General features: G+C 45.6%; 1 protein-coding gene across 1 annotated transcript; it reads left to right on the top strand.

Moving 5' to 3' along the window:
- The first annotated feature begins 8,775 nt into the window (after positions 1–8,775).
- Positions 8,776–9,794, top strand: LOC127333213 (blue copper protein). Its single transcript, XM_051359555.2, has 2 exons — positions 8,776–9,017; positions 9,119–9,794. Exons 1-2 carry the CDS (start codon positions 8,852–8,854, stop codon positions 9,547–9,549), a joined length of 597 nt encoding a protein of 198 aa, XP_051215515.1. The 5' UTR covers positions 8,776–8,851; the 3' UTR covers positions 9,550–9,794.
- Positions 9,795–10,471: the final 677 nt, after the last annotated feature.

The following is a 10,471-nucleotide window of genomic DNA, read 5'->3' as shown; positions in this document are numbered from 1 at the left end:
CTCTTCTTGCTAGACGACGGGCCTCGATCTCCTCCTTGGTTCTTCTTGGCCTTGGAGGTATCACTTGATCAACTTGATCTTTTGGGTCCCCATCTTGACCTTCAACTTGAGCAACTTCAATTTCTTGAGTGTGCTCAACCTCATGTGCTTGATCTTGGACATCATTTGGTGCGGAGCAAATATCAAATGGATACTCATCGGAGCCATCATGAATTCTTGGTTGATCTTGTCCTTGATCTTGCACACAAGAGGGAGGGTCTTGTTCTTGTTCTTGGGTTGGTGCATCATTTGCTTCACTTGATGGGGTTTGTTGATGTTGAGAAGATGAGGGCTCCACCGTGGTAGAGCATAATCCTTCCCGAGACGCCACACCGTGTCCCTTAATGGGGTGGAAAAATCCCACACCCATTCTTACTATGGCATCTTGAGGTATTTCATCACCTGCACATACATCAACTTGCCCCACATGGGAGCCATCATTTTCCTCGAACTTCACACTACTAGATTCGATGATAATCCCCGAGGACATATCAAAGATTCTATAAGTGTGAGATTCGGCACCGTAACCAACAAATATACCCTCCAAAGCTTTAGAAGCAAATTTAGATAAACGAACCCCTTTGATTTTGTAGAAACACTTACACCCGAACACCTTGAAGTATGAGATATTAGGCTTGTTCCCGGTGAGTATTTCATATGGAGTCTTGTTCAAGCCCTTGCGGAGATAGAGCCGGTTAGAGGAGTGACAAGCGGTGGAGATGGCCTCGGCCCAAAAGTTATAGCGGGATTTATACTCCGCCATCATAGATCTTGCCACATCCATAAGAGTCCGGTTCTTCCTCTCCGCAACACCATTTTGTTGAGGGGTGTAAGCAGCAGAATATTGATGTCGAATCCCCTCATCACTAAGAAAATCATTGAGTGTATAGTTCTTGAACTCGGAGCCGTTGTCACTTCTTATTGCCATAATGAGAAGGTTGTGTTGGCGTTGCACCTCGGTAGCAAAGTCAATGAATATTTGTTGAGTCTCATCTTTCGTCTTGAGAAAGTAGACCCAAGTGTATCTTGAGTAGTCATCAACAATCACCAAGCAATGTTTCTTCGCACCAAGACTTGCATGAGTAACGGGACCAAAGAGATCCACATGAAGGAGCTCCAAGATCCTCTTGGAAGAGATGATGGTCTTGCTTGGATGCGGAGAGTCATGCATTTTGCCTTCAACACAAGCCCTACAAACACGATCTTTGGCAAAAGACACATTTTCCATTAGTCCCACAATATGGTTCCCCTTGTGAAGACTTTGCAAAGTTCTCATGTTGACATGGGCTAGGCGGCGATGCCACAACCAACCCACGTCCGCCTTTCCGAATAGGTACATCGCACTTGTCGTGGTGGTCCCCGAAAAGTCCACCACATACAAGTTGTGTTCGCGATACCCAACGAAAGCGAATTTTAGAGTCTTGCTCCACAAGAGGACCACAATATCATTATCAATAAAGACGGCGAAACCCATCTTGCCAAGGGCGGAAACGGAAAGCAAATTGTAACCAAGGGTTTTGACAAGCATGACATCCACAAGAGTAATGGTGTGTGCAACCACAACCTTGCCAAAACCCAATACCTCGGATGTAGAATTATCGCCAAAGGAGACGGTGATACTATTTATGTTGGGCCTCAACTCCTTGACGAGGTTCTTGCCGCCGGTCATATGACTTGTACATCCACTATCAAGTACCCATTTTGAACCTCCGGCGGCATAGTCCTACATGAGATCAATTCTTGGATTTAGGTACCCATTTTTCAATGGGTCCTCTTTTGTTAGCAACAAGGGTCTTTGGGACCCAAATAGACCAAGCAACATAACCATCATATGGACCAACATATTTAGCATAAACATCACCATAATAATCTTTAAAAAGAACATAGTGAGGGTTATCAATTCCCGCACCATCATCATTAATGGTTTTGCCCTTTGGGGTTTCACCATTAGTGGTGACCTTCTCATGTGCGGGCATGGCCTTTTTCTTGTTTGCCTTTTTAGCCTTGGCATTATAGCCAAGTCCCTCCTTCCCATTGTTTGACCTTTGCTTACTCAAAAGATCATCCAAAGAAAATTTACTTTGGGGAGAGGAGGCCTTAGCAAGTTCATCCTTCAACCTAGCATTTTCCTCAATAATATTTGCATGATCACATGAAGGAGTAGAGGTACTAGGTATGTCATATGAGGCAAGCCTAATTTGAAGTTGCTCATAAGACTTGGAAAGGAGAGAGTATTCACTCTTCAAGGCTTTGTGAGCCTTGTCTAGTTCATCTAGATCCTTCACAAGTTTCTCATGATCAACACCAAATTTGGCATTTTCCTTTATAAGCACTTTAGTCTTAGCTCTAGCAAGATCTCTAACTTTAGTGAGCTTGTTAAGTTTATCTTGAGGTTCTTCAAGATTTTCTAGCCTCTCTTCAAGAGATGCTATGGTTTCTTGACATTCCTCAAGAGCATTTTTAAGAGCATGTATTTCTAGAGAGTCTTCTCTTTTTATTTGGCACTTTTTCTCAAGAGTAACATTTAGTTGAGCTATACGAACCATGAGATTTGAAACATGCTTATTAGTGTTACCTTGTAGGTTAATAATGAAATTATCAAACTCTAGCATTTCTTGTTTCACTTTTAGACTAGCAAGATCAACCCCTAGACCATTTGAAATGTTAGGCGTAGAGGGGTTAGGAGATGATACCTCGGAAGATTTAGCCATGAGGCAACTTTCTTCCTCCACATGAATGACCTCATTGGGAGATTCACTTGTTGATGAAGAGTTAGTGGAGAGGGAGGCAAGGGCAACCAATCCATTTGAGGTTGCATCTTCTTCATCATCAACATCATCATCTCCGGAGGTGTACTCTTCTTGAGTTGATAGCACAATTGATGTGTCCAAGGTGGACCTTGCCATGAAGCAATGTTAATCCTTGAATTGAGGATTCTCATTGGGTGAATCAAAGAGAGAGGAAGAGGGAATGTTGGTAGTGACAGTGGCGGCCACTTCTCTTGAGCTTTCCTCTTCATCATCACTAGCACTTTCAATCTCATCGGAAGAATATTCTTCTTTAGTTACTAGCACAATCCTTGAGGGCCTTTTGCCCTTCTTGTTCTTGTTATAGAATTTCTTGTTGGGGCGCTTTGAATACTTGCCCTTTGAGTCTTTGCTCTTGTCCTTGGGGATGAGCCTTCCACCATGGGTCTCCCTATTCTCATAGGGACATTCGGCAATGAAATGGTGCTTGTCATTGCAATTGTAGCAAGATCTTGTTCTTGGGCCCGAGCTTGAGGGACCCCTTGAGTTGTTTCTCTTGATGTTGTCTTCTTTGGCCTTGGATGGGTCAATCCAAAAGGTGTTTGCATGGAATGCCATGTGGTCATGGTAGTGGTGTTCCAAGTCTTCCGGATAGGACATGCTCCAAGATGCCCTATAAGATTCTTGAGGAATCACTTCTTCCACGGAGTTGACCACCAAGGCAAGGTTGGACCCTTTTGACATCCCAAGGGCACGATTGCGAGAATCATGAGAGTTTTGCTCAAACACCTTGAGAGCTTGCATCTCGTGTACGGCTTGTTGAGAGGTGAGAGAGGGATAGCATTCTCTACCGACAAGAGTCTTGACATCAATAGGTTCAAACGGCATCATGCAATCAATGTACTTTTCCTTGATCCAAGAGTCATCGATGTGAGTGGCACCAACATTCTGGAAAGCACCAGCAACGGTGAGGAGTCTTCCATACATGTCTTCATGATCTTCATCCGGTAGCCTCATGAATCCTTCGGCTTTATTCCGAAGAGCATTATACTTGTTCCTTCTTGTGCTCTCACTTCCAATGCAACTCGCGGCTAAACCATCCCAAGCTTACTTGGCGGTGGTGAAATGCCGAACATGAGACAACTCCTTTGTCCCCACACTCGTTTGAATCATGTGTAAGGCGGTGTTGTTGAGTTGACTATCAACCGCTTCTCTTCTAGTCAACTTGTCGGGGTTGTAAGGCTTGAAGCCTTCCACGATGATTCTCCAAAGTTCATTGGAGGCACTGCGAACATGAGAGCTAAACTCAAATTGCCAAGTATCGTAATCATTAACGGAAAACTTAGGTGGGTCGCCCCGAATGTTTATATGAGGGTGAGGAACCGGTATATCGGGAGATAGAAAAGGTGGAGCCACTCGATTGTAGCTCTCACCTCCACTAGTTCCCCTAGGAGATGCAATGGTAGATTTGATAGTGTTTAAGTTATCACCATCCACGGGTGTGGTAGCGGAGGGTAATACCGAAGCATCACCCTCTTCTAACGCATCCGTGACATTAACCTCTTTGGTGGGAGCCACGGGACAGGGCGGAGTCAAAAGCTCAGAAATCATCTTTCTCATGCTTTCCATTTGAGCTTCCATGGATGACCTCAACGAATAGATATCATCCATGGTGACCATCTTAGCCTCCCCTTCCATAGGTCCTTCGTCTGGCATACTCTTAGGCGGTTAAGCCCGAAATAACAGCCGAGGCTCTGATACCAATTGAAAGGATCGTATGCCGCACCTAGAGGGGGGGTGAATAGGTGCTAACCAATTTTTAGTTCTTTTTCAATTTAGGCTTGACACAAAGGTCAATTCTCTAGATATGCAACTAAGTGAATTTACCTATATGACAAGGTAATCAACTAAGCAAGATATAGCTACGCAATATAAGAGATAGAATAGGATAGAGGTAACCGAGAGTGGAGCACGCGATGACACGGAGATGATTCCCGTAGTTCCCTTCCTTTGCAAGAAGGTACGTCTACGTTTGGAGGAGTGTGGTTGCTACGAAAGCCAAACCAACAGCCACGAAGGCTTCACTCAGATCTCCGGTGAGCAACGCCACGAAGGCCTAGCCCAATTCCACTAAGGGATTTCCTCGAGGCGGAAGCCGGGCCTTTACAAGGTTCTTGGGGCACACATCTACAACCAAATTGGAAGCTCCCAAATCTGTAACAATACAACAATCAACAACAACACATCAACACAAATCAACTAGGGAACCAAATAGGAACACTAGCATCAGATCCCTCAAACAAATGAGGGGGAATGTAAATCGCTTCGGTGAGGATGTAGATTGGTGTCTTCTCCTTCGAATCTCCAAAGATCAAGAGCTTTGGTTGGGGGGAAGGAGATCTTGCAAATCTTGTGTTCTTGAGGTGGCTCTAATGGTGGTGAAGCTTGGCAGATTTTTCGTGCAATGATTGAGCAACTTGTCCCTTTGGAGAAGAGAGCTATTTATATGATTGGAGCTCTCAGATCTGACCGTTGGGGCGAATTTCAGTAACACCGGAAGTTCCGGCCAGGAGGGCCGGAAGTTCCGGCTAACACCGGAAGTACCGGCCAGGAGGGCCGGAACTTCCGCCAAGAAGGATCTTCGTCAGACATCCAGTTCAGAAGATATTGGGGCGGAACTAGGGCGGAACTTCCGGCGATCGGAAGTTCCGGCCAAGTTCCGGCCAAGTTCCGGAATTCCGAGAAAACCATACTGGACATCCAGAGCCCCAAACTTCGTAATTCCGGAACTTGCCCGGAACTTGGGCGGAAGTTCCGCTGACCAGAACTTCCGGCCTTCTTCACCGGAACTTCCGCTCAGGGAAAGAAAACTGCAAACAGAACTGCGCTGAGATGCCACTTCTCGAAGCACCAGGGCGGAAGTTCCGCCAACTGTGGCCGGAACTTCCGCCAGAGATAAAAAGCCATCATATACTTCAGAACAGCCATACCAAAACACCGGTCAAACATATCTCTTGAAAACTTGTACCTGTCTACATCAACACACATAAATATATACCTAGTGTTGACATCAAACACACAAAACCCAAAAGGGCGGGAAATGTTCTTTCAAGTAGGTGGAGTAGGAGGAGGAGGAGGAGGAGGTGGTGGTGGTGGTGGTGGTGGTGTAGGAGGAGGAGGTGGTGGTCGTGGTGGAGGAGGAGGAGGTGGTGGTGGTGGAGAAGGAGGAGGTGGTGGTGTGGTGGTCGCCGGAGGAGGAGGAGAAGGTGGTGGTGGTGGAGGAGGTCGTGGTGGTGGTGGTCGCCGGAGTAGATCGCCGAAGGAGGAGATCGCCGGGTGGAGGAGAGGAGAAGGAGAAGTGGAGGAGGGGAGGAGAGGAGGAGAAGTGAAGCAGAGGAGGAGAAGTGGAGAAGTGGAGGAGAAAAGAAGTGGAGGAGAGGAGGAGTAGTGGAGAAGTGGGCGCCAGGAAATTCAAATTTTCGAGTAACACATAATTTTTTTTCGAATTTTCTATTTTGCAAGAAAACATCTTGACTTTGCCGTAACTTTTTACTCTTTTCAAATTTGGCGATTCTAAAAGTTTTCTAACCGAGCAAGCCCGGGTGAATTCGGATGTAGAATTTTTCCCCAGTCATTTTGATATATTGTGCGTTTTTATTCTAGTTCGTATGCAACCACAAATCTATTTTGATGATTTTCCAACGCAATTTTGCAAAATAAGTTGAAATTCATGTTTGTTAATTTTCAGTGGTACTAGATGACATAATACATGGGAACCTCGAAGAATTTTATTTTTTGAAATTTCTATCTATTTTTTTGTATTTTACAGAGCTAAAAAAGGCGATCCACGGGGGTGGGGTGGAGGTACGTGGGGATAAAAAAACTTCTGTGGCGCATGGAACTCATGTGCGCCACAGAAATGTGTATTTTCTGTGGTGCACCATCCCACGTGCGCCACAGAAAGTCTTATTTCTGTGGCGCACCTAGGGTGGTGCGCCACAGAATGTGAAATAGTGAAACCAATGGTTGGGGGTGAGGCCCACCTTATTTCTGTGGCGCATATGAGTGAGGTGCGCCACAAAAGTACGGTATTTTTGTGGCGCATATTATCTGGTGCGCCACAGAAATAAATTCGTTGGCGTACGCAAAATTGGTGCGCCACATAATAGCATCCCATCTATAAGCCTTTTCCTACTAGTGATAATAGGGACGCCTGTATAAGAGAGGGTGGGCCGAGCTGATTAGGGTTGAACCACTCCACCCAACCGCTACTCCTCTCATGCCTCATTTGCACGTGTGGATCTAGCATTCCGGTGTGCGATGCTTCCAGTCCGTACGCGTGGATACTTTTGGAGTGTTGCATCTGTAGCACTTGGACAAGTCGCACAAGAGGGAGCTTCTCGTGGGACAAGGAGGAGGACGTAGTACGACTACACTTCTCTGACATGCTTCATCGAGTTCCGCAACTGTGTGCCTAGTGGTAATCTCGTGATCTATGACTACATCAACCCTGGTTCACGTGGTAGAAAATTTTGTTTTGCGCTAGTTTAGCCTACATGTGTCCCTTCAGCATGTGCAAGTGTCCAATCCCTAAGGCCTTCTTGCCATGATTCGGGAAGAACTTCGACGATCAACTTGAAGAATAACACACACTGTATGCAAGTGGGACGTGAAGACCAAGTATGTTGATGGCAAAGGCGTCCTCCATTAGAGGTGGGCAGGTTTTGTCATTGCCCAAGATCTGGGATGGCTACTTTGTCACCTCCCATAGGGAATATCCAGCCATCTTCCGAGTTTTCATCTTTGACTACTCGTGTTGTGAGGTGACGACTAGGTGCCCGGACCATGGAGATGCCACCGGGAGGATCGTGGAAGAGCGAAAGTGATCGTTGTTTACTTGTGTGTCTGAACACTATTTGTGTCATGCTAAATGTCTGAACTTATGTGTCAAATTTGGTACTCTGTGAAGTTAACTACTATGGTAGGATTGGTATTAATTGTAAACTTGTCGTTATAATATGGTAGTCTGGAAAGTTATCGCTCTAGTTTGCTTACTTGCTTGCTTTTCATAGTGCATAGTAACCTAACCTCACCTACTAAGAGAAGAGTTATCATACTCCCTCTTATGGTGACAACCAAACAACAACATGATGCTTTTAGGTCACTACATGGGATGCAACATATGCAACCAAAGAGATGGAGCTGAAATCTCCACAAAGCCCAAAAACCATATTCACAGCCTGTCAAACAAAATAGTACAAAATTTGGTCTGGAGCTCTTTTTGGACAGACGATATCAAACCTGGGATTTGAACTCTGATGGGCTGGGGGTACAATCACCCTCCTAACCACCCAATCTCAGGTTGGTTCTCGATCAGCAAAGTCATGTTAATATACTTAAGGAAATAAACTATAATTTAAAATGTTTTAGAAAAGCTACAAATTAAAAAGCAAGAACAGCACCAAAACGAAGAGGACATGGTAACTTTTTTTTTAGGTGCAAGATACATTGGGTGATGCTTCTGCTTAAACAACGGAGGTTCAAGATCTACATAATGACAACTTTGTTTCTCGAAAAAAAATACTTCATATAATGACAACTTGTTGTGAGAAGATGTATAATGGCATGTAAGATCGATCATGGGAAGCACGAAGCCACGAACAAGGGAGTTATTATTTCTCCGATACGGGCGAAGCAACGACTTGTGCTCACGTAGAGGAATCATCAACAATTGATTTACTAGTGAATCTCGCATGTCAAATTGATATCCTAACGCGGCTCCAAAATCAACCAGGTGCTATGTATAATTATTCATTTCGATTCCAAGATTGACAACTGAACGCGCAGCATACCTAGCTGCCCATATCATGTTTCATGGCAGGCCATAAACCATTTTTCAATAGAAAAAGTATAAGGACGAGAAAGTATTTGATCGTTCTAGCGCCGGTATATATAACCCCACCTAGCCTGGTTGTAGCAATATCGTTCATCAGACCATCACAGAACCAAACACTTAACGATCATCCCCTTCGCATCCTTTCGGTTTCTACGTACGAGGGGGAAATATGAAGGCCAGTTCAGGAGCATTGCTCGCCGTCATGGCGGTCGCCGCATTGGCCACCACGGCGCTGGCGAAGAACTACACGGTCGACGGCTCCACCGGCTGGGACACGTACGTCAACTACGGCAAGTGGACCGCCGGCAAGACCTTCATGGTTGGCGACAACATAGGTAATCCTTCCATCCCCGTATAACATTCCTATGGTCTACATGGTTTCTTCTCAATGATAGGGTAACACACTACGTGCATCAATTTCAATTTAATTTGACAGAATTCAAGTACGAAGTGTACCACAACGTGCTGGAGGTCACCAAGGCGGACTACGCTAGCTGCGCCACCGGCAGCCCCATCTCCACCCACTCCGGCGGCGACACCACCTTCGAGCTGACCGAGGCCGGCACCCGCTACTTCATCTGCGGCATTCCTCGCCACTGCAGCAACGGCACCATGCACGTCAAGATCACCACCGTGGCCTACGACGCTACCACCGCTGCCGCAATAGAAGCAGCGGCGGCGCCTGGCGCTGCTCCTTCTTCGGCCCCGCTTCCCTCCCCACCCGCCGACGTCTACTCTGACGCCAGGACCGCGCCGGCGGGCGCCCCAGGCGCCTCTGTGCCCAAGTCATCAGCGCCGCGGTATCAGCGGACGTCGGCGGCCGTGGCCGGGCTGGCGTTCGCTGCCCTTCTGGCCATTGCTGCGTAAATCAAGCAACAAACGGACGATTTCTGCCAACGTGTAGTGCGATTACTACCGTTGTGTGCATCTGAGTATTTGTTTCGAGGCGTGGTTAACTATTCTTTGTACCAAAGGCTGTCTTTTTTCTTGTTTATAAACTTTATTTATTTCCATTGTTAATTCCTTGTATATTTGGTGTATGGATACTTTGTAACTCCATTTTGAAAGAAGTCCTCGTAATATGGTATATACTCCACAGTTTTTGCGAGAAATTTGATATTGTACTGCGTTTCCGTTTGTCCTAATCTGCTTTGGTGCCTATGTTATCCAAAATATGTCTCAGATGAATTGTGTGTTACGTCTCAATCTTTTCAGTGAAACAAAATTATTGTCGATCGAAACTGACATCAAAAGAGGATGAAACTGGCAGGAAGTTGCAAAGAGGTAAAAAAAACAGTTGTCGATTCTACATTAATACTGCAGAGAAAGGTAAACCAATAGTATAAGATCAGTGGACGGCACGTCTTGCTAAGAGAGATCAGTGGACGGCACGTCTTGCTAAGAGAGGACAATCACGTTGTATTCGTACCTCTGCATAGATTGGATGCATCCATCCTGGCTCCAGCATTCGTTTTCAGTTTTCACATGAAAGAATCGTGAGGGCAACTCAGGTCCAAAAAAAACTGGGCGAAAGCCGGAGATCATCCCAACCACCTGGGATGTGCACTAATTCCTGTAATTGTATCCATGTCCCTCCCCTCCTAGGAGGCTTGTACTCTTCTTCTATGCAATGAAAAGAAACATAATATCATTGCGTTTTCTCGAGAGAAAAGCTCAGGTCCAAAAAGAATAACCAATAGCAGCATGTCAATTACAGATCTCTTTATAAATACATGCAGGTCTATTTTTTTAACTCGTGGCAACGCACGAGCATTTAGCTAGTTATGTT

The sequence above is a fragment of the Lolium perenne genome, chromosome 2, assembly GCF_019359855.2.
Source record: "Lolium perenne isolate Kyuss_39 chromosome 2, Kyuss_2.0, whole genome shotgun sequence".
Classification (NCBI taxonomy): Eukaryota; Viridiplantae; Streptophyta; class Magnoliopsida; order Poales; family Poaceae; genus Lolium; species Lolium perenne.
This window is presented reverse-complemented; position numbering and strand designations above follow the sequence as displayed.

Excerpts from the sequence above, each read along its gene's own strand:
- LOC127333213 (XM_051359555.2), top strand. The coding sequence starts at position 8,852 with ATGAAGGCCAGTTCAGGAGCATTGCTCGCCGTCATGGCGGTCGCCGCA. Across the intron at positions 9,018-9,118 it reads CATGGTTGGCGACAACATAG|AATTCAAGTACGAAGTGTAC; the intron begins GTAATCCTTCCA and ends TTAATTTGACAG.